General features: G+C 43.2%; 1 protein-coding gene across 3 annotated transcripts in view; it reads right to left on the reverse strand.

Moving 5' to 3' along the window:
• The window catches only part of Cdkal1 (CDK5 regulatory subunit associated protein 1 like 1), a 633,981-nt gene that overhangs the window by 102,181 nt on the left and 505,351 nt on the right, over positions 1–26,449 (reverse strand). For 2 of the 3 annotated variants that reach the window (XM_057788043.1, XM_057788042.1), the window contains exon 16: positions 2,526–2,714. In XM_057788043.1, coding sequence (XP_057644026.1) covers positions 2,526–2,714 — 189 coding nt within the window. Of the gene's footprint in view, positions 1–1,892; positions 2,715–26,449 lie in introns of those variants that run through there. The other variant, XM_057788044.1, reaches the window with a different exon arrangement.

Consider the following 26,449-nt stretch of genomic DNA (forward strand, 5'->3'; position numbering starts at 1 on the left):
GGGTCATGTCCTACCTTGACAGACTGTTGGTATGAGTTGGATCATGGTATGAACACAGCCCTTAATGCCAACAGCTTATATTGCAGCATACTTCTTGCTTGTTGATGCACATGCAACTGGACCTGGCATGGACCAAGGCTGAGGAAAATTTCATTCCTCTACAAAAGTCCGCCATCACTGCAGTGGTAGGTAGAGCATGTGGCCAACTGTATACTGGTTACTTTTAACCTGGCTGCACAAAGACGTCACTTTTGCACCATATGCACTGTTTAAAAAGGGCATGCAGGTATGCTTAGCATCAAAGAAAAGTCATGGAGCTGAACTGGACAGGAAGGGAGCAAGATGGAAAGGCAACAGTGTCATTGATGGCCACACCTGCTTCGGCATCAGCCACACTCAGACCTGTCCCTGGAGAACCATGTTTACACACCCAGCAATGACTCAAATGTAGAATGGTCTTCTCTTTCCCCCTCAAGCAGTAGGTCCTAGGAAACAGCAAACCAGATTTCCAGGCCACTGCTGTCCCCTGTGCAAACTGGTCACCACCAGGGCAATGTACATGGTGTGTGACAGTGCTGACAGTCAAGGCATGACTGGTCCTTCTGTGGACCCAAGAACACAGTGGGGTCATATTCGTAAAGAGTCCTGAGCACAGGAACCAGCCTTGAGGGCTCTTAGGGGGCCAATGGGACTACTGAGCACCTGAGAGTGTCATTCTCTCACAGGTAGGAAAAATGGAGGAGGACTAGGAGAGAAGAAAGCCGAGGATTAGAGGGGAGGGACGCGTGGGGACGAGGGAGGAAGAGAGGCAGGGGTAGGAAAGCAGAAATAAAGAGAAAAACTGCCTCTAACAAGCCACAGGTGGAAAGCTCTCCTGCCTTATGTAGTATGGCTCCTGCTTGGGAAAGCATTCTGAGGTTTGCTAGGTTTTTATTAAATAAGCACCACACCAGATCTCACTGCTTACCAACAAAGCAATGACGACACCTCTAAAAAAGGGTGGTCAGTGGTAGCTGCTGCTACATCTCCCAGTTTCTGCTACCACGGAGTAGTTCTTTGCCCTTCTGAATCTTAGTGTACATGATGGATAAGTATGCACACATTCCAAATGTGTATGAAGGTCAGACACAACTCAAGTGTCAGTCCTTGCCTTCTGCTTTGCTTGAAGTGGGGTCCCTTCTTTCTAACACATACAGCAGGTTGTCTGGCTTGTAAGGTTCTGGGAATTCTCCTGTTTCTGACTTCTGCAATGCCATAGGAGATAGACCTATAGATGCACGCTATATTACTTCTGATCTCTGTGGGCTCTGAGAATTGGGACTCAGGTTCCTAGGCTTGCATAACAAGTACTTTATCTACTTGTCTTCTTCCTGAGCCCCAATCTTTGACTGCCCTTTAAGAACTGGCTAGTGGCTTCCCTTTCACTGAATGCTTTAATTAGAAACTTATTCCTTACAGATGCTTCATGTAGCTACATTGCAAGCACAGGTTTTGACCAAAAAAGCAAAAAGGAGGGACCAGAGCCAGGCCTGCAGCTACCCTCAACACAATGCACTGCTTTCCTCATAGAAATCTGCACATGGTAGATTTAGGAGAACTGTGCCATAAACGAATGCTTGTGTGTATAGCGGTGCGTGCTAGAAATGAGTGCTTGTGTGTGTAGCTGCACATGTGCTCTTATTTATTTATTTATTTATTTATTTTTAGCCAACTGATGACATTAAATCTGGGGATGGGCTCTTTAGGGGAAACATGTAAGGAAGAGTTAACAGGGGATCTAGAGATGAGAGCGATCCTATGGCATCTAAAGGCACTTACTTTGTTTCCCTCAGCCTACCCGATCCAAGTAATTCATTTAAACACCAATAAACACGGGGTTTGCTTATCGCACCAACTCCTTTTATTGTGAAAGAAGTAATTTCAGTAGGAAAGACTGATGATGTCCGGTCAAACGTGCAGGAAAGAAGCGTGGTCTGTTGGAAAGTTTGTGGGTACGGCAGGCATGTCTTCCTCACATTTTCTAAAATGCCAGGAAGAGTCCTTTAAGTAGCAGACTTGGGTCCAAGTTCCAAAAAAGGTTCCTATATAAACTTTTCAGGAACACATGTGCTGTGGAAAAGATGTTTGTGGCACAGGGACTCCAAACACAGACTAAAGAGTGTTTATTAAGGGCTGGATATTCTTCCACACCAGGAAAGGGTGGTCAGAGTCACTGATGGCCAGAGCCACTGTGCACTTAGGTTGGGACTTAATGACTGGAGATTAAAAGAAAAAAAAATGCAACCACTTGCATTTGTTGCTAAAGAGTCAAAAGGAGTTTGATGAGAAAGACATGTTCCAGAAGCTGTGATTTGAGGTCAAATGGTTCAGCTCAATGTGAGACAGGGTGAGCCTCATTAAGAAGGGATCCAGACCCGGCAGCATGACCAGTTCAGACTACTGCCTGCCTCTTGAGAACTGGGGTGGTTGCTTTCCCCAAGATTTTAATTAGAAACTTACTCCTCGTGAACGCTTCACTTACTTACGTTGTAAGCATAGACTCTGGCCAGAAATGCAAAAAGAAGAGCAATGAGAGCCAGGCCTGCAGCTACTTTCACTGTGGAGTCACGCTGGGACATCCACAGCCCAATTCTGGAATATGCCGAGTCACGCCGAGTTGGAGCACAGCTGTCTGAAGTTGGCTTCGGATGATTCCCAAACTGATTTCTGAATTCCTATAAAGAGAGAAACAGGTAAGAAAAATACATTTCAGAAAACATTCCTGCAGTTATATCAGCTATGGTTCCTTATTCTTTCAACACATTTAGATGCCCTGCAGGGTTCAGGTAGCCCCACGCTTGTATGGAAACGTCAGCTTCTTTCTCTGAAGATTAGAATAAAGTCTTGTTATTTTAGACTACATGGAAGACATTTTGTTTATCAAACACACCCTTGAGGACAGACATTCTAAGGTGACCATCACTGCCGTTGGGGAAAGGCTGAGCCCATCTCCAGGTAGGCCCATACAGGTCTACGTGACCAGAGGGGCCCAATCCATAGACTTCCCTCCATATACCCTGGTGGGCCAGACACAGAAAAGCCGGGAAAACCCAGCTCGAGAAGAGCACAAGGGGTGAGTCAACATGACTGCTCTGCTTCTTTTATTTTTGGGGCGGGGAGGAACTCCATTCAGCAAGGCTTCTACTCTGACAAGGGAAAAGTAGGGGGAGGAACACTGCCACTCTCATGGCAGTTTTAACATTTCACAGCACACATTGTTTCTATTGTATGAGATTTTTCCAAACAATGCCTCTACTCAGCATGGACATAGCATGGGATGGCGGGATGTGCAGATAGGAGGATCACAGAGGAGGAAGAAAAGGCAGAGGCAGCGCAGCATGCATCAGCGTAAGCACAGCTGTCCTCCAGCAACCACTGGATTCTCTCGTGCCTCCATTCTTAGTGCTGCGAGTCCTGAGCAACTTGGTCTTCTTCCCCATTGCACACATACTGGCTGTGGCCCGAGAGCGGAGAGTAGCAAAGGCACAACTTGGTAATAGATGAAGAGAGAGATATTAAAGACCGGAAGACATCTGATTAGGACAAGGGCAGAAGGAAGAAAGGAATCTGGAGTCTGAAGAGATGGCTCAGTGGTTAAGAGTTTGCTGCTCCTGCAGGGAACCTAGTGTTCCATTCTCAGCACTCACGTCGGGCAGCTCACGACCACCTCTAACTCCAGCACCAGGGGATCTGACGCTCCCTTCTGGACTCAGAGATTACCACACTCACGTGCACAAACTCCACATAAATACACACACACACACACAATTTAAAACAGAACAGAAATGTAGAAATGAAGGCAATGTTTATGACCCAGTTTCTAAGCTTTTATTTATACCTCATTCATGTGGAAGAACTTGCTTTCACTGTAGGAGACTTACTGGAACTTAAAGTTGTTGGCTACCAGGGTGACTTTCTCAACTCCAACTATAATCCTTGTTTCTGCACTTCTCAGGCATTTGGGCCCATGCTGCCCTGCTGATCTCTATGCACTGGGAGTCTTTATCAGGGAGCCACTCCTTTATCAGGGGGACAGCTCTTCTGTGAAGCTGATTTTTGTGGTGTTTGGTACAAGCATCCACTTCAATTGACTGAAGGAGCTCTCAAGAATGGTACTTATGGGGCTGGAAAGATGGCTCAGCGGTTAAGAGCATTGCCTGCTCTTCCAAAGGTCCTAAGTTCAATTCCCAGCAACCACATGGTGGCTCACAACCATCTGTAATGATGTCTCGTGCCTTCTTCTGGCCTGTAGGCATACATGTAGACAGAATATTGTATACAGAATAAATTAAAAAATTAAAAAAGAATGGTACTTATAATGGGTTTGTAGGTTTTAATAATAACTAGGAGTTATTTGTATGAACCTGCCATCAAGAAACTCTTAAAACTGATACATTCAGTAAAATAACAGCAGTAGCCGTTTTGGAAACTTGCCATGTGCATAGGAGGCCTCTCACACTTTACACATTTTTGGTCCTAGGACTAGGTGCAATGTAACTGTCAGTCACCTAGCTCGGTCTGATGACTAGGGAGGGGGCTAAGCTTTAGCCTTCCTATCACAGCACACATCAGGGATGTTTCCAGTAACCTATAAATAAGAAAGTGATGTCCGGTACCTCCTGACTATCAAACTGACTGTTATGAACCCAGGTTTCTAGCAAATAGGCTTTCGGCACCCTCCCCGATGCTGTACCCTGTGAGGCAAGAGTGGCATCTCCTGTTTCTCTACAGAAGGCCATTCCAGGAAAGCCAGCCTTGATCAGGCACAGCCATTTCTCGCTGCATGTCTTAAAGTTTTGAGCCACATTGAGACTGTATCTGTACAAGAAGCACAGCTGGATTGTCTCAGAGCGCACACACATACACATGTGCACGCATACATACACAATCAACATGCTCATATTAGAACACGCTGCAAAATGCATTTTAATGAGGAACAGTTGGTCTGGTTCTGCTCAAATGAAAGACAGCCCTGTAAGAGAGTCACCACCTGCCTTCCCAGCTTGTACAGCAGCTTCTAAATGAGTTCTTCTGTCCCCGACACTGGCAGGTGTTGCCAGGGCCCTGCAGTGACATCCCAGTGCCAGCTCCTTCCCTTGAACTGACAGACAATGTCATTCCCTGTGATTCAAACTATTAGGAGATAATAGCACACACAGTGACCAAGGGCACCAAACTATCTCAATTATTCTTCTAGACTTCCCCTAAATTGGGAACATGCTACTATCATAAGAGTCTTTGATTTTCATAACATGGGAACATGCTACTGTCAGAGGAGTCCTTGATTATCACCAAGCCAAGGATGTTTCTAGTTCTTGAAGTCTATGTTTAACATGTTACATGCAGAGTCTGCCAGCTTAACAGGCACAGTGGAATATACAGGACCAGCAGATTGAAATTAGGAATTAATTGGGCCTTTTCACTTGAAAACCTGTCACACGGTCACACGTTGAGAATACACCATCAACTTCCCAGTATCACTTTTAGGTATGAGTGATTCAAGATCAGATATTATTGAGATGAAGTCCCCCCACCAATGCTTAATTGCTATCAAATCATTAAAATTGCAGAGGAAAAATTTTAAACATGAACATAACACAAACTCTCCCTCTCATCTTAGTATCCTAGATTTTTTTAATCTTATTTTGGTGATAGCAAAGGCTTGTGTTTACTTTACTAATAAGACTGAACATAAATTATTAAGCTATTGACTGCATGATCAAAGAAATTTCCGATTATATTCTGAATAATTTTGCTTTGACATCCACCAAAGGAATAGATCTAATGTGTCCCTGCATGGCCTCAGTGGCCCCTCTCTTTCAGGATGCCCACCCCTCAGACGTGAACTGTGCCTAGTGAGACAAACCCAAGCCCAGCATCTGCCTGTCACCTCATTATGACTTCTGGGGAGTCCACATTTCGTCTGACTCAAGGGACATGAAAAAAAAACTTCCAAGCTCTGAACTTCTTTTAAAGGATTGAAGACATTTCTTATGTGCAAATTTTTCTCATGCCTCATTCAGAAGCACAGTTAACAACTTGAAGTGCAAACTAAGAAGGATGGACAATATGCTTGATAGCCCCTGTCTCAAGGTAAGTAAGACTTTCTATCAGCCCTATCTCCTAAGGGCCTACTGAGCCCATGCACATGCCCAATGCAAGGCAGCATCCAGGAAAGAATCTCAAGAGCTGAGTTTTTGCTTTGAATATAAAATTATTTTCATGTCAGAAAGTGATCTCTACCATAACTGCATTTAAATTCTTCAAATATAAACTTCAAGACCTACCTCTTGCTGTAAGCATTGCTCGTTCATCCTCGACACACAGACAGGTCTTCGTATAAAGGAATAAAGGGCCACACTTTGATCTAAAGTCTATAATCAGTGCCTAGGATAGCAGCAGAAATCTGAGGCCATTTAGTCTAAATCGGAATAGCATTAATACGAGTTAAAGTTCCACAGGCAGGGCAAGAGATAGGATATTTGAATCTGATCATCTAGTAAGAAATACAATAGGTAAATTGCATTTCTCAGGGAAAGAATATTTGTATCTATATAAAATGTGAACATACACTACTAAGGAACAAGTAGAAATCTCAGTATTCATCAGTTAGTGCTGCCCTCTCCTTTGTACCAGGTGCTGGGTGTCTACTGGAAAATAAGATCTTGGTCAGCAGGGCCAGGATGCATCACTGAAGTCCTTTTGGTATTTTCTCCAACTGGTGTAGGAGGTCCTTCTGTCTATGTGTTGCCTTCATTGGTTAATAAAGGAACTGCTTTGGGCCTACAGCAGAGCTGTAGGGGAACAGAGCTAGGGATGGAAAACTAAACAGAATGCTGGGAGGAAGAAGGCAGAGGGAGAGACACCATGGAGCCACCAGAGACAAACATGCCAAATCTTTGCCAGTAAGCCCACTGCCAGGTGGCGATATACAGATTAATAAACATAGGTTAAATTAATATAAGAGTTAGCCAAAAAGAAGCTAGAGCTAATGGGCCAAGTAGTATTTTAATTAATATAGTTTCTGTGTGATTATTTCAGGTGTAAGCTAGCAGGGAAGAATAAGTGACCCCCTCCCTCCAACATCCAACCATGGCCAGAGCCATCTTTACTCCAAAGTCATGTACACAGGAGTGGTGAGGATGCTGGGAAATACACACTTGCAATCATCCAATGAATCTTCAGGTAATCAATCAAACTAAAATAATGACTACAGAAAGCTTCTTTTCAACTAGGTAACCATGTACCATTTATATTTTAAGTGAAAAAGAAGTCATGTGTGATGTTAGTGTCATTGTCATTTGACCTTCTCAGGGATTGCAGGCATCATTTTCAATGATGCTAGAATTATGGTTTAACATCACTTGGCTCTATGAGCTGTATAAAATGAATAAAGGAGGTAGCAGGTGTTATGCTGTCTCACAGAGCTTCAGAAAGATGAACTAATATATAGAATTATCCCTGATAGCTCATGATGATGATAGCTATTCATCTTCGAAAGTCCTAGAAAACTGGTTAAAATCATTTTTATGGTTAAATTACTGTAATTAAAGAATGATTAACTAGGAATTCACACCTCTCGTTCCAAAGTTGCATTATACATTTCCCCAAATCCTTTCCTAGATGGCCCTCTTTCTACTTCGAACAAAATTTTTATAAAGTAAAAAGTACTGGTCCTACCAAAAGTCATTTAAAATAACTAGGATAAAGTTTAATATGAAGGTTTTCATTATTTCCATCACTACTTCAGGTCCCTAGTGGTCCTTGCCGCCTTCTATCCACACCCCTGGGTCATACTTTCTTCTTGGCTAAACTTACTAACCCACTTTTAGTTAATCATAGATGACAAAATGATGGGTGTTCCATATGAAATACACTTTCCATTCTTTTTCTGTTTTCTGCTGCCCATGGTAAACTGGCCTTGTCACATCTTGGGCAGGTTTCAACCACATCACACCCAGGCAATCTTGGCTGCCCCACTGGTAAGGAGAGACACCTCACTGAGCTGCACTAGATTTCTGACTCAGAGGAACCTTGAGGAAAAGATTATGACAGAAAGCTGCTGCGTTAAGAGTTAATTTGTTATGCTGCAATAACAAATAAATTTAAAAGATGTCAAGCAGAGGTCTAGAAACCAACACAAACACATGGAGAAGAAATGTACTAATGTCTCAATTAAAGGTCCTAAAAATTTCAAAAAGTGTTGGGTGCCACTTGTGGTGGCGCAAATGAATGTAGACAGATTATATAGATATATACAGCTTTAATAAGGAAATAGACTTACAGGACCACAGGTTCCCGCGGAGTACTGGAAAAGCGGAGCAAAAGAAAAGGGGCTGCTGGGCTCACGCCCGGCAGATTTATCCGTAAACATTAGCCCGAGGCGAACACGCCCCCAATGGGTGGGGCTATGTCCCTACAAAAAAGGATGGCTTTAACAGAATCCAATGGGAGGAAGAAGTCTAAACAAATAAAGGAAACCAACCAGTTTAAATTCACCTCATTTGTAATTCAGGATTGTGAACTAGACACTCAATGAGGTACTATTTAACATACATCAGCATGGTAAATAGCTTAAGCCTAGGTGCTGGAGAGATGGCTTAAGAGCACTAGCTGCTCTTCCAGATGACCCAGGGACAATCCACAGCACCCCCAGGGTGGCTCACAACCATCCTTAAGTCCAGTCCCAGGGAATCTGACATTGTTGGGTCCTCTGCAGGAATGCAATGCAGACACACGTTCAGGCAAAACACTAATATATACATAATCTGATACATTTTACAGTGCAAGTCTAAGGGGACTGAGTGTGGGTGAGTCAGCAGAGGGGCTGGGACACATCAATACTGCCGCCATACTTCACGGGCATGGTAGGGAGCACTGCTGTCCAGTGAGGAGGGACTTGTAAGCACATGACTAACAACAATTCCACTTCTATGTAGTATGCACACTGGGGGAAGCGATGCAGGGAAGTGCCAACCTCACTTCTCCTGCGACTCAGGAGCTGCGTTACAGTGCCAGCAGAGTGTGGGCTTGAGATTAGGGTGGTCAAAGAGAGAAATGGCCCTAGAGGGAGCACCCAAGGCATGCAGAGCAGACCTCCCGAGGACATCAACTCTCCTTTCCCCAGGAACTAAACTACCTCTTCTTCAACACTTGTCTTTTGCCACCTTCAGCTCCTAAATTGCTCCATGTCTAACTCTCAGTTAAAAACACGGAGTTCACTTGTCACAAATGGGTCTCTCTGGACTAAAATCTCCTGAGCTGTCTGCCTCTTTCTGGAAAATCTAGAGGAAAGCTATTTTCCACCCCTTCTAGTTTCTGTCCCACTCATGGCCTGCATCTAGCTTCTAAGACAGGTTCCCCATCTCCCTGACCCCCGATTCTTCTGCTTGCCATTCACTTTAAAAAGCCTTGTGATTCTATTAGGCCCAGTTGAAAAGTTCATTTTAAGGCCAGATGATTAGCAAATTTGACTCCAGCAGAAACTTTTAATTTATTCCTGTCATGTAGATTAATATAGTCACAAATATGAGGGGTTAGGATAGTGTCTTAGTTAGGGTTTCTATTGCTGGGATGAAACACCATGACCAAAAAGCAAGCTGGAGAGGAAAGGGTTTTTTGAGTTATACTTCCATACCATTGTTCATCACTGAAGGAAGTCAGGACAGGAACTCCAAAAAAGGAAGGAACCTGTAGGCAGGAGCTGATGCAGAGACTATAAGAGGGTGTTGCTTACTGGCTTGTTTCCCCTGGCTTGCTCAGCCTGCTTTCTTATAAAACCCAGAACCACCAGCCCAGAGATGGTACTACCTACCATAGGCTGGGTCCTCCCCCATTAATTACTAGTTAAGAAAAAGCCTTACTAGCCTACAGAAAGGGAACAGATCTTCACCAACCCCACATCAGACAGAGGTCTGATCTCCAAAATATACAAAGAACTCAAGAAATTGGTAATCAAGAGAACAAATAATTCAATTAAAAAAAATGGAGTACAGACCTTAACAGAGAACTCTCAATGGAGGAATCTAAAAATGACTGAAAGACACTTAAGGCAATGCTCAACATCCTTAGCCATCAGAGAAAAGCAAATCAAAACAACTCTGAGATTCCATCTTAGACCTGTAAGAATGGCCAAGATCAAAAACACTGATGACAAGTTATGCTGGAGAGAATATGGGGTAAAGGGAACACTCCTGCATTGCTGGTAGGAGTGCAACTTGGTACAGCTTCTTTGGATATCAGTATGGTGATTTCTCAGAAAATTAGGAAACAAACTTCCTCAAGACCCAGTAATACCACTGTTGGGCATATATCCAAAGGATGCTCAATCGTGTCACAAGGACATGCGTTCAACTATGTTCATAGCAGCATTGTCTGTCATAGCCAGAACCTGGAAATAACCTAAATGCCCCTCAACCAAAGAATGGATAAGGAAAATGTGGTACATTTACACAGTGGAGTACTACACAGCAGAAAAAATAATAACATATTGAAATCTGTAGGCAAATGGATGGATCTAGAAAACATCATATTGAGTGTGGTAACCCAGACCCAGAAAGACAAATATTGTATGTACTCACTCATAAGTGGCTTTTAGATATAAAGCAAAGAAAACCAGTCTACATTTTACAATCTCAGAGAACCTAGACAACAAAGAGGACCCTAAGAGAGACATACATGGATCTAATCTACATGGGAAGTAGAAAAAGATAAGATCTCCTAGATAAATTGGTATTGTAGGAAGGCTGCTTGTTTGTTTCCCAGCTGCCCGGCAGCTCAGACCTGAAATTATCACACAGAAACTATTTTATTTAAATCACTGCTTGGCCCAATAGCTCTAGCTTCTTGTTGACTAACTCTTACATCTTAATTTAACCCATTTCTAGTTATCTGTATATCATCATGAGGCTATGGCTTACTGGGTAAAGTTCTGGCGTTGGTGTCTGACAGGGCTACATGTTTTCTCTCTGACTTCACCTTCCTTCTCCCAGCATTCAGTTTATTTTCCTCCACCTAGCTCTACTCTACTCTATTAAGCCAAGCCAGTTTCTTTATTAACCAACAGTATTTACAGCATACAAAGGGAAATCCCACATCAAACTGTGAGCATGGGGACCATGGGAGAGGGTTGAAGGAGAGGGGAGAAGTAGGGAGGGGAGCAGAGAAAAATGTATAGCTCAATAAAGTCAATCCCTTATAGTTGGATCCTATGGAGCCTCAATTAAGGTTCCCTCCTTTCAGATGACTCTAGCTTGTGTTGACATAAAACTGGCCAACAAAGACATAAAGAGATTTACTTACTCTTCACCTCTGAAGGTCACACAAATGGGGGACCATGATAACTAAGTACTTTTAGGACTGATATCTTGCCTACCATAGGATCTAACAGTAAGAATACAGGTAAAAAGGAGCTGGTCAATGCAGAAAATGGAGAAATAAACATCTCTTTTACTGTCCGTTCACAACTTATCACACTTTATGTGGACTCTCTAGTGCAGTGGCTCCCAACCTCTGATTGTGACCCCTTTTGGGGGGGGGCAAATGACCCTTTCACAACGGTTACCTAAGACCATCAGAAAACACAGATATTTACATTATGATTTGTAACAGTAGCAAGATTACAGCAATGAAGTAGCAATGAAATAATTTTACAGATGGGGGTCATCATAACATGAGGAACTGTATTAAAGGGTCACAGCATTAGGAAGGCTGAGAACCACTGCTCTAGAGTAAGTGCTAGTTTCCTAACACTAACTGTAAAAAACAATCACAATCTAGCTAAAAAAAAAAACAGTGAGAAGGCTCTTTCTTCTAGTGTTCAGATTGTTTTTGAGGTCTAACCCTTCCAGTTCTATTGACACCTGAAAAGAAGGCATTACAGAACCAGAAACATTACATCTAAGACTGGAACAGAAAGTGCTTTCTTGTGGGGGTGTGTAGAAAGAGGACACAGACATACACCGATCACAAGTGCCAAGAATTCATAGCCTTGGCAGACTGATCTTTGGTTCTTACTCCTCATTTTCTGTATATCATCTGCCTTCTGTGGCATCACTTGCAGTGTGCTCTGTTGACCATATGACTTACTCGGCCAATGGGATGCTATCAAACATGCAGGCAAAGACCCAAGGCGACTTGTATGTGCCTGCTTTGCTGTTCTTGTTCCTCTGCCTTTACCATGTGACCATGTCCCCATGCTCTTTTGCATGGCTAAGACCTGGAGGACAAAGTTGACTCATCCAAGTAGTTTTAGCTGAGCACATGTGAAACACTAGTCTCCAGTAACACCTCCAGACATGTCTCCAGAGTCCCACTAAGGTGTGAAGAGTTGCACTTTACTACCCTACATCTGACAGATACATGTGTGATCCCTGCAGAGTTCATCTGGGCCTTACTGAGGTTCTGTAAGTTGCTTGGGAGGGGGCATTTGCAGTGGCAATGGAGAGACTGTTGATAGATGATGTCCATGTATTTGGTTCAGTAGTGTTTTGAATAAGGACTATGCATGTATCTCTTCAACACCTACATTTAACAGCACATAGTCCATGGCAGGTACTTAGCTATCAAGAAGATAGATGCAAATGAAGCAAAGTCTTAGAACTAATGAAACTTCTATTTTAGGGACTGGAAACCGACACATTATTTCAGATATCCGGTGTTGAAATCCATTATGGAGAAAAAGAGCCACCCACATTGTGATGGTGGTGGTGGATAGTTCTGTAGACTGTAACCTAGGGTGATCTCACCGATGAGCCAGTGTTTCAGCAGAGATCTATCTGGATGATATTAGATAACAGACACTTTGTTTGGACATCTAACGAGAAAAACACTACCAGAGAGGGACTGGCAGGTGCACATGCTCTCCCAAATGGTGCTTTCATGTCAGGGAGCAGCAGGCAGGCACTGGCTGGACCAGTGTTCATGAGAAGAGAAAAGTCAAGGCCTCAGACTTGATGAATGCTGTTGGATGTTGGCTTTGAGCCTGAAGCCCTAAGGTTGTTTTTTTTTCTATTTAAATTTTTTATTGTGAAATATATGTAAAATACACCTGATAATTTTAGTCATTTTAAATGTAGCGTTCCATGGCATTCATTACATTTACGAGGTTTACTTAGTTGTGCAGATATTACTGTTTCTAATAGTTCATCACCCCACAGAGATGCTCTGTCACCACTGTAGCTGTCCACCGTCACCAGAAGGCTTGATGACCTTGCTCCTCCCACACCTTGAATGAGGAAACTCACAGTATTTGTCACATCTTGGTCTCTTATTTCACTTCAAACTCAAGGTTCACCCACGCTGCCACATACGTGAGAAATTCCTTTCTTTTCATGACTGAATTTTGTTTGTCCATACATCTGTGGATTGGGAGGTGGGTGGCCTGCTTCTTGTTTTTATGAATAACTCCAAGATGAACAGTGGAATCTAAGCACTTGCTTTCAGTTTTTTGGGTTATAGAAAAAGGAATGGAATTTCAGAGTCCTGTGGGCCTAAGGATGGATTTGACAAGGAGGACACAATCTGCCTTAGACAGGATAGCAGAAGGGAGGCAGTCAGGTAGACTGTGGTACGGGAGGATAACTTCACGGGGCGCAGAATCACTCTGTGGGAGAATGCTTGAGAAAGACTCGTGAATAACACTGCAACACAGAGGCTCTGCGGTTGTTCAGAGCAAGTGACCTTGGGTGAAGAGTACCAGGAGAAAAAGTCACTCTAAGTTACAGGAAAAATGGGCTCCTAAGAATGCCACCAGGATATTTACTTTAGGTAACTATCCTTCACAAATGTTATTTCTACATCTGGCTGAAGAGCTGATGACCATGTTCTATTCCCATTGAACACAATGATTATGGGGAAAGTCTTTGAGGCATGGATGACGTATTAACATCTTAACCAGCCCCCAAACAAACCTTCAATTCCACACCTTCTTCACGGACTGCTTACATGATCCAGTATTTGCCATGTCTTATCTCAGTCTATTGTTAGAAACTATGAATCAGGCTTTATCACTCCTAATTTGTAGCCGAGAAAACAATCTAGGGAGGGAAAATGCCCAGAGGATGATGGCACAATCTGAAAGGGTGAGACCACAATGCCAAAGTCACCGCTGGCCCCAGGCTCTTAGGCACAGGGGCTGCTTTATTCTTTTTAAATGAATGCTTTCAAGAAGGAAGCCTGATGAGCCAGGGGCCTATGGGAGGGAAGTGCTCCTCTTGATAAGGTCTACAATAGTCCTTTGCTGCGAGTGTTCTTCAGATTTCTCTCTCCAGAGGTGGCAAATCGGAAAGGTACTGTATCCCCGTTGTGCAGGTTGGCTTCCTACCAGATAACTGTCCTAGATAACCGACCTGATGTATGGCCTGAATATTTATGTTTCTTGGTAGTTTTATAGAATTACATTTGGGAGATAGCAGGAAAAGAGAAAATGTGTTTCCCCAAAGCTCTTCATTGCAAACCCATGTTAGAGAGCAGTCTATTCCTTAAACATCCTTGATTTATTTTACACACAATGAAAAGCCGATGCGGAGGGGGGCAGGGGACAAGCTGTGTTTTTCACTAGTAGAAAGAAGGGTGAAGAAGCCAGAATTCATGGTAGAAAGTAAACCCCTGCTCTGTGGTACCCAATTCTTAAGAGTTCCCATGAAAAGCAACTTAACAAGCTCAATCTCAGTTTCAAAGAAGCCTTTGCCATCTGCTTATCATGATGTCAGGGGACTTCACGGAGCAGACTGAGAAGCTTGCCTGAGAGTTCCTGCTCAAAGAATATATCAACATCCTGAGTGATACACACAAGTACATTGTCTACTCCCAACCTCCCTGCTAAGAGAATTCATCCATTCCACCCTGCAGATCACTGAAAGCGGAGTGCAGTCAACAAATACTCGGCGAGGACTAACTGGAGATGACCATGGTCTGGAGTTGGAACGAACGCACCAGACTGGGTCGGGTATCCTGCTCTTTTGAGCCACTCTCACAAAGGTCTCCAGCATTTCTTCCTGCCATGTCTCTTGCCTTGCCATGCCTGAGGACGCAGTCACCACGTGACTCTATGGAGCATTCAGTCTGACTCCACAGGACTTACTGTGTGGGCAGGATGTGGCTGCAGGAGGACCGAGATGTCAGGGTTAACCTGTGAACAGCTGATTCTAGAGAAAGACGTACTCTGTCTAACAGTTTAGTGTAAATATTTAGCTTTGAAAAGCCAGAGTTCCTAGTCTTCATACAGAATATTATTTCCTCTGACTGCCCACTGCCCACATTGCTTTGAGTGTGAAAGTCGGACACTGCCCTGTGCATTCTGCATCCATTTATGACCCTTCCACCCTGAGGGTTTCATTCTTCACCTACCTGAGCCCTTCTCACCTTCAAAGCCAGTTCTAATCTCACAGTTGTGAAACCACGGAAGTGGAGGCTGAACCTCTCCACAATGACAGTTCCCACTCTCAATTCTACCTTGGCATTCAGTTCCCTGCAAACCTTTCACAAGTGTCTCTGTCCCCAGGGCAAAGGCAAGACTCGGATTCCATAATTAGAGGCAGCACCTGTATGAGGAAGATGAGGGGCAGATAGGGCATGGGGAGGCAGAGCAGAAGCCACAGCTCTGCCAACAGCTCCGATGTACTTCTAGATAACAGCCAAGACTCTGCTTCTACCATCAGTGCTTCTCCGAATGACTCAGCGTTCATCTTTCAAACCTCTTCCTATCGAAGCAGCCGTGCCCTGCTTCCTGCAAAGAGCTCTGGCCCTGCTGTCTCTTCAAAGGCTTTCCACCACGCATGCTTCGATGCTATCTCACTTAGCACTGGACAAGATCCACATTTGATTGGCACATACTCACTGTTTTAGTTACTACAGATTGGGGAACATTTGGACAAAAGGTTTGGAGTCTGGGAAGTCTAGATGCAGATGCTAGCAGAGCTGTTTCCAAGTTCATGTACGATACTTCCTTGCTGTGTCCACCTGGGATTATAGAAGATTCAAGTCTGCTGTAAATGGGGCCTCTGCCACCATAACCTGTCTCCCAAGGCCTGTACCCCTTTCATGGTGATGTTGTTTCCACAGAAGAATTTTGGGGAGGTGTAAATATTGAGACACTCATTTTTCTTCCGAACACCCCAAAAGGCAAGTCCACACCTCAGACATCTGTGTCCCAAGCAGTGCTTAGCAATGCGCTGAGCAGCTTTGGCACTTCAGAGCTGATGACAGAATCCTTCCTACAAACCATTTCTGGAGGGTAGGAAAAGTACTGTTAGTGAAACCAGACCCACAGGCACAGAATGGGATAGTCCCAGACACATGAGACACAGGGTCCCAACTGGTGTTGGTGAGCAGCCACTTGAGTAGAAAGGGAAAAACAACATTGAGAGAAAGAATGAAATGACAGGAAGGCACAGGACAGCTCTGGGAAGCTGGGACCCACTCACCACAGGGACAATGTTTCTGAGGAGTTTCCCTAAATCCAGCCCATTCGGGTGTGATGGGGCATCAGGGATCTTCTAGGTTCAAAAGCTGCTGAATCCAGCCTTTGACCTCACAGGGAAGCTTTCCCACCAAATGCTTTCCAGTCTGAATAGATTGATTTTACATTTGGGGAAAATCACCCACAAATTAGGCAGTTACATCATTGGTCTAGTTAAATTTGATTGCCAGCTTGGATGGATTATGAAAAGCCCACGACATTGGCAAAATCCATCTTTGGGTGTGGCTGCCAGGGTGTTTTTGAAGATGCTCTGAGTGAATAAGAACTGCCCAGAATATGGGCAGCACCACTGTATGGCTGGGGGTCCCAGGCTGCATAAAAAGAGGGAAAGGGAGAAAGTGAGCTGAGCCCAGCATCACTTCCCTTGGTCTACCCAGATGTGAGTGAGCAGCTTCTCATTTCTGCTGCTGCAGCCATCAGCTATTGCTCCTCACGATGGACTGTATCTGTTAGTCACATGCCAAGCTAAACCCTTTCTTCCTTGAGTGACTTATTAGACACTCAGTGACAGTCATGGGGGATAGTGTGCCCCTTCTGATTGTTACCCTTGCTACTCCCTGCTCACCAGAGTCACAACAGAAGAGCAGAACAACCACAACAGTCAGATCAAGATCTATACAAAAGCCCTGTGCATTTTCATTGCTTGTCTGTCCAACATCAAGTCCACTGCCCAGGTAACATATTCAGTGAAGATGGAAACAAAAGCAGTCAGGAGGCATCTGCATGCTGCAGGTATGAGCACTCAGGTTCAGGTGCCTGACTCTTTGCTCTTAAATTCAGCCTCCCTAGCTCTGGGCATCTGTCACTGCTTTAACTCAACTTCACTATTCTTTCTCCCCATCCCAGTGGAGTAAAGGATATAAGGTGTATGTGTGTGTACGTGTGTGTGTGTGTACACGTGTGTGTGTATATGCATGTGTATTTAATTTTACCATAGGCGTCTCTTTGTCATTATGCACAGAAATGCTGAGAGCACTTTTCATGGCATTCAGGTGCCCTCCCCCAGGCTACCAGAACAACCCAAGGCATTGCGAGCCTCAACGCTAGGGACATAGTAGAGACTCACTAAATTGTAGCTGTTATTGTCATTATCAAGGCACAATTAGTCCCCTGATGCATGCAACTCTCCTTTCTATGCCCAGCTCCAACCCTCAGGAGAAGGAAAATTATCGTTGCTGATTGCACAATTAGGGGTGCAAGTGAAATGAAAGCTAATTGTTCAGCATCAGCTCGGCTGATGATGCTTTGAATGGTACTCAGATTGGTACATAGAAAGTATTGCAAACATATTCTACACTGTTTCAACTGACATCATCCATACTGGCTTGGCAGTGTCCAACTAAACGCAGCTCGAAAGGAAGTGTAGAGTAACAGTTATGTGTCCAGCCTGTGCAATTCAAATGTGTCCTAAGTGGTCTGCAAAAGAAACCAATGAGATGCAATATGGAAGACAGCAATGCACACAATGGTACATGTACTGTGGTCTTAATTGTCTGTGACACCAATTTAAGACTCAGGCGATAAAGAATTCAGTTCTGCATGGTGTAAAGTGAAAAAAAAAAGAAAAGAAAATGAACTGGGAAAACGTTGTGGGACGACAGCCAACATCTAGGGGGCAGAAGGAGAATAGGAAGGAACACACCCTCATTTGCTCCTAACACGGTTAGCTGATCTGTTTGAAATTAGATCCACTTTCAACTTAATTATTAAGCCATTTCTTAACCTCATGAACGAAGTTTTCTTGTGCTTTCAAATCTGGCCCTGAACTAATAGCCCCTTTCACTTCAGTGGTTTTGGAAATGAATGTTAGACGGGAAGAAAAACATTTAAACAGTGTTTTTCTAAGGGTCAAAGCTAAGAAAACACAGTATAGTTTGTACATAAAATTCAGTACATCTGATGGTACTGCAGGCCCTTTGTTAGGTAACGAGGCAAACATGCAACCCTAAGATGCCTTCTTTCTTGTCAAGAGTGGCCGCAGGACTGGATCTGAGCTGTCTAGCTGACTCCAGGGAGCCACACATGCCATAGTGCTCTTGGTAGAGGTCAGAGGACAACTTGCAGGCATTGGCTCTCTCCATTAGTCATGTGTGTCTCTGGGATCTAACTCAGGTGGTCAGGGTTGGCAGCAGGTGTCTTTGCTCACTGAGTCATCTCATGGGCCCGTCTGTGGTTTGTGTCAATGTCATTCTCATTATAGTTTTTTAAGGTGACCTGCTTTCCTCTGCCATTTTGTAAGAAGTCAGTGGTCAATGGATGCACTAGAAATTATAGACAAGTGTGTAATTTCTATTGTCAGTTAAAGTAAGGTCATGGCTTAGTGTGCGTCACAAATGCTGCTGCTGCTGCTAGTATATTGCAATATTTACTGTGCTAAGCCTCTCCTGTTACATCCTGTAAAACAGGTGCTCTTATGGGTTTCATAAGAGAGACTTGGGTAAGTGAATTTCTTCAAGTTCACACTGTTTGTCAGGGATGGAACAAGGATTCAAACAACAGGTTATGAGAATCCTGAACGTGTGCTCTGAATTGTTAAACTGTAATAAAAGCCAAAGTAAGCAAAGTACTTTAAAGAAGTCTACAGTCAAAATAAAGGCCAGGGAATTGGTGACCTATGCTTACGAAATTCATACGTCCACTATGTCCATGTTCATATGATCCATTTAATCTTCCCTGAATGATGTAGTCAGTATGTGATAAACACTGTGATTCAAGGAAGTGAGCTGTAAGGTATTGTAGGATTTGTCACTGTAACGGGGCCCAAACCTGCCAGACCACAAACTGTCCTGGCCTTTCACAAGTGGCCACCTCTTTCTTAAACCAATTCTACCATTAGGAAAGAACTTAAAATAAATAAGTTAAGTCTTTGCAATAAGCCCGACAATTTGTAAGCTTAAAATTCAGGAGAAAATGTTTCAGAGAACCAGCTCTGACTTCTTAAGCACTGATGAGAGAACTGGAAAGATCAAGTGTTTTATGTAGAAGGAGCCACACAAGCCTCCAATAGTTCTGCTTCTCTCATCATGCAGGGCCCAAAAGTTGCTGTGACCGAGTACACAAAAGGGGATTAGTTCTACCCACTTCCTCATTATTTTCTGCCTCACCTTCCTTTTCTTCTTGGATCCAGTGAGCTGAGTCTAGAGAGAAATTCCTGACCAGAGTTATCAAATAAGATTCCTGCAATGTAAAGAGCATGGAGCTGGGCTTTAAAGCACTTGTCTGGCATATCTGAACGGCCTAGAGCAAAAGCATGAGATGACACGATTGTGGGAGAACTGGACCTTTGCTGATGATACAGCTGCCATGGAAACAGTGTAACGCTCCTCAAAGAACAATTCAAAACAAAACCAAACAAACAAACAGAAACTATCATGTGATCTAGAGCAGGGACTTAAGTCATTTGTGTACTGTGTTCCTAAGAAGCAGTTGGTGGCAGCATTCCAGTGTGCTCAGAAAACTGGGCAGAAGAAATACAGTGGAGAATTACTCAGCATGTAAAGATACAATGAAATGTCACTCAGCTTTTGTGGGGTTGACATGTGGCCCAATATGGATGAAATCTGGGGACATCATGCAAGTCACAAAAAAGCAAAAGCAATACGATGCCACTTTCATCTGTCACTTCCAGCAGTAGAGTCATGGAGACAGAGAGAACAGAAATTGACAGGGATTAGCAGGGGGGTGGAAGAAGAATTAACGCTTAATAAGTACAGAGTTAGTTTTATAACATTAAACAGTCCTGGAAACTGGTTGCAAACTGGTGACACTATCAAAATAGTTACAGTGGAAAATTTTATGCACATTTATTCTCCCTTTCTCTTTCCTTTCTTATATCCATCTGTTCATCCATCTCTGAATATCAGGGCCTCCTGCATAGTAGACAAGTGCTCTACCACAGAGGTATATCCCCAGCCTTATTTTTATTTTTGAGATAGGGTCTTAGGAAGTTTCCCAGGTTGGCCCTGAACATACTACATAGCCCAGGTAGGCCTTGCACTTATGACCCTCTTGCCTCAGCCTTCTAGGTAGCTTGGATCATAGGCCTGTGCCATCAGGCCTGTCCAAATTTCAAGTTAAAAAAAATATTTCTGTGTATGGTATTTTGCCTGCATGTGTGTATGCATTAGGTATGTGCCTGGTATCCATGGAAAACAGAAGAGAGTGTCAGGGTCTCCTGGCACTGTAGTTACTGATGCTGGTAATCTGCAACATGGTGCAGGACTTGAACCTTTGGAATGAGTTCTTCTGAAGTGAAGCCAGTGCTTTTAACCACTGTGTCATCTCTCTAGCCCCACAGATTTCATACTGTTCTTCAAGTTGGTAAGACCTGGATTTAAAAAGTGGTTCTTGTTCCTCTACCTGGCTCTTGTCATTTTATGAGTCTGAGTAAGTTATTTATTAGTCTACTGATGCCCTGGTTCCTTATCTGTGAAATTTGATGGTAACAGTGGCCTATCATGAGGATGATATGAATGCATATAAGATATTTAACATACCACTTGGCCCATTCCCCTAAATGTTGGTTTGAGATTGTAGCAAAAGTTAGGGAAATTTCAGTCAATGGTAAAGAAGAATCTTTGTTTTGTGATTTGATAATAGAATATGATTATGTTTTGAAAAGGAATTTTCTAGTGATAGAGATGTAGTTTAGTGGGTTGAAGAGCCTAGTACACCAGAGCCTCTGAATTTAATTCCTAGCACCACCTCAAAAGAGGCGCTGAAAGCACACATACTGAAATTCCAGACACTCCAGAAGTGAAATCTGGGGGATCAGCACTCATAGCTCATGCTAAGCCTCAACCAATTGTCACTTAGGCTACACTAGACTTTGCTCCAAGATGACAAAAGAAAAGTTAGACCCTAAAAAGGCCTTTTCCTTTTGGGGTTAATTACTGATATATTTCTAGATAAAATGATAAATGGAATTCTCTTACTAATAATTAGGGTATGGGAAAGGTGGGAAGGTAAGAACATAGATGATATAAGATTTACTAGAAGGTGACAACTATTCAAGATGGCTAATCATGGGGAGTAGGACGAAGATGATATGCTATTGTTAGATGTGCTTGAAATTCTCTGTTAGTAGATTTAATATGATTATTAGAACAAAGCCTGATCCTACTCTTGGATGAGGAGTCACAGACAATTTTTCATTCTATTGAATGGTTGTAGATTTGCACACCTTACCACGCTTGTCTACCCATATGTTTCTTTTTTTCTTGTTGTTTGAGTCAGGATCTCCCTGTGTAGCTCAGGCTGGCCTTGAGCTTACAGAGAACCTCTTGTATCAACTTCCAAAGTATTGAGCATTGGGATTCCAAGTGGATGCCACCATGTCCATAGGTTTCCTTTTGATATCCACCTGCAGTTTCTACATCTGGTGTGAGGAAGCTGTGTAAATGTACATCAGAATTGCTTTTTTTTTTTTTTGTATCAATACTCAAGTTTGTGAATCATTTTTTTGGGAAAATAGGTCTTAAATTTTAATGTGTATTAGTGTTACCAAAAAAGCTTGCAAAAAAAACCAGTACAAAACTGTAAAACAGGTTATGCAGGTGGAACACACTTTATAGGAAAGTAGAGGGAGGAACCAGTCAGAGTGGAAAGATTTAAGTGGAGATGGAAGTGGGAGGTGGGGAAAGAAGGAAGTAGAAGAAGGTTTAACTAAAATTAAGGATGCATGAAAAAGCCATATGGAGACCTATTATTTTGTAAGCTATTATATTTAGAAATATAATAAAAATACTTTGAAGGCAAGTACCTTACAGGTATGGATAATGCGGCTCTCAGAAGCTATAAGGTTATTAAACAAAAATCCCAGTGCCAGGTATGGGATATTATCTTATGAGTTGAGTTGTTGATCAGAAAGGACCCAGATACTCCCCTAAACAACTCAGACTACTGCCATTGCTCTTGATTATCCATTGGAACTAGTTTAGGAGACCCTATTACTGAAGACACCACACACTTTTGTTTTAGGTCCTAGAGAAATGTAGCTGGAATTAGCTTACGAGAATCCTCCCTGCTGGCTACCTCTATAGTATTGGAAGGTGTTATGTATGCTGCTGGAGGGGAAAAGTCGTTAATGGTCTTATCTAACTATGAACTCTGTGAGCTCTAATACTAACCAGCCAGGTAACATGTGGTCGCCGGTGCAGTAATGGCATTGCTGAAAGGCCATAACCAACCACTTATGATCAGATTTGAGGCAGGAAAGAATTCGCGCGTAGTATTGTAAACCTGGTCAAAAGTCCATGGCCTGGGAGGTCACAGGCCCTCGAGGTCGTGTGTGTGTGTGTGTGTGTGTGTGTGGGGTGACCTATAACTGTTATTTTGCTAAATGAATGTGGTGTTCAACTGCCTTCTAAGCAGTTACGTTTATTTCTATAGATTAGTGCTCAGCTTTGGTCAGAGAAGTTTCTGTCTGCAATGGTGACAGTTAATGCAGAGACTCATAACTGGCCAAAGTGCTGAGAATAAGTGACTGTGGAGTGGCCAACCCTAAGTAGGACATCCTTATCACCCCCTCCAAGGCTCAGAGAGTATAATGAAGAGAAGGCAGAAAAAGGCTATGATTCCGTCTCTTAGACATGGCGTATTGCACTGAGGAACTCACAGCAGTAGTGGCTCTCTGTACATGACTGGCCCGTTACTATTTCTTTACTTATGAGGAAGATGCTCTTGAGGCCCCACTCTACTTTAAGGAGCATACGGGGCAGGTAGAGTCACCGTCATAACAGTGTGGTCACTGACAAATTATACTTGCTCAAATAAAATAATTCCCACTTATACTCACGCAAGTAACCCTAATTAAATGCAAAATGGTGCTCTATACCATGTGTGCACTGTATGCACTGTATGACAGTAGGAAGGGAACTCTTTGGAGAGAAGAAGAGGTTTGGAGGACGGAAATAAGATAATGGGGTACAGTATAAGCAAAGTTACATATATACATATATATGGAATTGTGAAAGAAATACAAATTTAAAAATAGACCATGTATCTTAGTATTTGAGGAAGGAGTGCCATGAGTTTTGGCCATCCTAGGTTACATAGTGAAGTCCAGACCAGCATGGACTATATACAGTGTGGCCTGATCTCAAAAATAGGATTAGACAAAACAATCCTTATCTCTAAAAATACTTGGCTGAATCGTCCCCAGAGTGATTCTGACTTAGGGAGCTGGGGAGGGGCATGTGGAATTTGTGTTCTTCCACAGCTCAGGGACAGTGCTGCACTGTGAGCATGGGGACCACAGTGAAGGTTATCATCCTAGAATACATGTCACCACCCCTTCCTCCACCTTAAAGCACAAGTCCCCTGGCTGGTCTATAGGAAAGGTCACAGCCCGGCCTTCATTTGATTTACATTCGTCTCTGAGCTCAGGCGCCTTCACTTAAATTATTACATAACATTTTCCTAAATCAACCACACTTCCTCGACTTATTTCTTAAGTTGTGGGTGGCATTTGACTCCATAAGCCCTAAAAATAGTCAGACTAATTGTGTCTCTAGTTGTCTCGCCTCCTCCTCCACACCTCTAACACAGCTGGGAAGAGGATTGGCATTCTGTCTCGACAGAACCCACCTATAAGCTCAGTTTCTGAGGGAACTAAAGCAGAGAATGGGGACAGGCTAGACTCAGCAAGTGATGAAGACCCTGTCTCAGAATAAAATGTATAAAGGCAGGAACTACATGTAGAAACCTTGCATCATACGAGGAGGAGGCTCTGGGTCCAATTCACGGTGCTTCAAAGTAGAAGAGAAAAAAGCAAGAGGTTCCTCTCTGTCCTTTTCCATGAAAATGTAATTTCATAGAGACAGAAACTATGCATTTGAGTATGGAAACTCACCAGCAGGACTGAACTTATTCCTTCATCAACACTGTGGGGTGGGGATTTCACTCCCACTCAACATGCAAAACTAGAGCTCTGAGCAGTTTAGACCCAGGGTGCACTGGTAACGGCAGGTGCAGCCTCAGGTCCCTGTGACCAAACTCCAACCACACAGAGCTAGGTGATTCCACAAACCATTTCCAGAACCTTTACCTGCTGTCAAAGAGCTCACCATGCCTGAGATGGGCTACAACCTCTGCCACTTGCTTGGCAAGCCTGTAACTCCCAAGCTCCCTTCCTGCTCTCTTTGGTTCTCCTGCTAAAGAGTACAGTATAATAACAGAACGAGGTCACTGGCAAAGCCTCTGGATCCTGGCATGTTGCTCATGTGTTTAAAGATAGACAAATACAGATAAAGAGTGAGTCACAAATAAAGGTGCAAGAAAGAGCTGCAGATGTTTCCCTTAGCACTGCCCCCACCCCCCAGTCCTTACTTATAGTTTCATGCATGTAAAACAATCCATTTATATAAGCTCAGGGAAGCTAGGAGCCACATGAGCTCATCACACCCCGCCCTCTGGGCTGTCCTGGGCCGAGACAGGCTGGTGGCAACACTGTACCTTAGGCTGGAAGAAGGGAGAGGAGAGGGAGGAAGTGGGCCTCTGAATTGAAGTGGGGCTGGACCTTTAGAAAGCCCACGGTGTGTAAGAAGAACAGAGGGGCTGTCTTTCACGGAGAACTCACAGAGGTTTTCGAGCTCGAGTCCTTACGAGAGATGCACATGTCAGAACTAAGCCAGGCAGGGTCTTTAAAATATTTCTGCCATTTGTTGTAAAATTCTTTCCATTATAGCAATTGAAAGTCAACCTCAAAGGGCTGGAGATATAGCACAGTGGTCAAGGGCTGTGCCAGCATGCGTGAGGCCATGAGTTCAAGCCCAGAACGATAAGTAAAGAAAAAAATCTCCTAAAGCACATGATGGGTTAGCTAATTTCCTTGAAAAACATCTAAAGAAGAAGATGAAATAATTCAGTTGAATCTCTAGCCATTTAATTTCAATGTCAGACTACTGTTGTTTCCAGGCCATTCTCTCCAACTTCCAAAAAATGTTAAAAACAAAAAACCCAAAACTGTAAAAGCCAAAAAAAAGGAAACAAACAAAAACCAAACCCCTAAACAATGAAAATAATAACTAAAATACCTCCCAAAACCCAAATGAACATCGGTGATTTTCCCCCAAGTTTTAACAAGATGGTCGCTTCAAACTGGGTACAGTTTGAGAGAATTATACCCTGTAATTCTAGCAGTTGGGAAGTAAAGGCAAAAGGATTAGGAGTTCAAAGTCATCTTCAGCTACAAAGTGAGTTCAAGGCTAGTCTAGTGCACATAAGACACTGTCTCAAAGTAAAATGAAATCAAATAAAATACGTGAGGTGGCTCAGAGGATGAAAGTATTTGCTGTACAACCCTGAGAACCTGAGTTAAATTTCTGAATCTCACAGTAGAAGAAGAGAACCAATTCCCCAGAGTTGCGCCCCCCCCATGTCCACACACACACACACACACACACACACACACACACACACACACTAATGATGATAATAACACTACTAAAGTGTATACACACAAAAGAGGAAAGCTGATATGGTTCTGACGTGCTAATACATGCCCCTCTGCTGGGGTCAGAGAACATGGACAGCCCCTCCTCTGCAATAGCCAAGCACAGAAGTGCCGCTCTCGTAAGATTTGAGTTCAGCGTCATCAGTGAAGACAGAGGGCAAGGACACACCTGTCGCCCTTTCTGAGGCACAGCTCTACTTCCCTTACTGGAATTAGGATGTCTTTACTATTCATTTGAACTAAGAGCTGCAGAGGTAAATGATCGAGGAACTGCATGGGCAGATAAGTATCAGTTATCTTTTTCCCATATGTTAAGTCATTGCTATATCCTTTTGTGGGAGGGGGTGTTTAACAATTGCGTTGAAGAAAGGACATCAAATGATGCTTAGAAATGTGATACACATTTTCATTTCACACTCCATCAGCTTTTACAACTGTAGCTCAATGAGATGTGTGAGAGGCTGGCAAACATCCAT

The sequence above is a fragment of the Chionomys nivalis genome, chromosome 13, assembly GCF_950005125.1.
Source record: "Chionomys nivalis chromosome 13, mChiNiv1.1, whole genome shotgun sequence".
Taxonomy (NCBI): Eukaryota; Metazoa; Chordata; class Mammalia; order Rodentia; family Cricetidae; genus Chionomys; species Chionomys nivalis.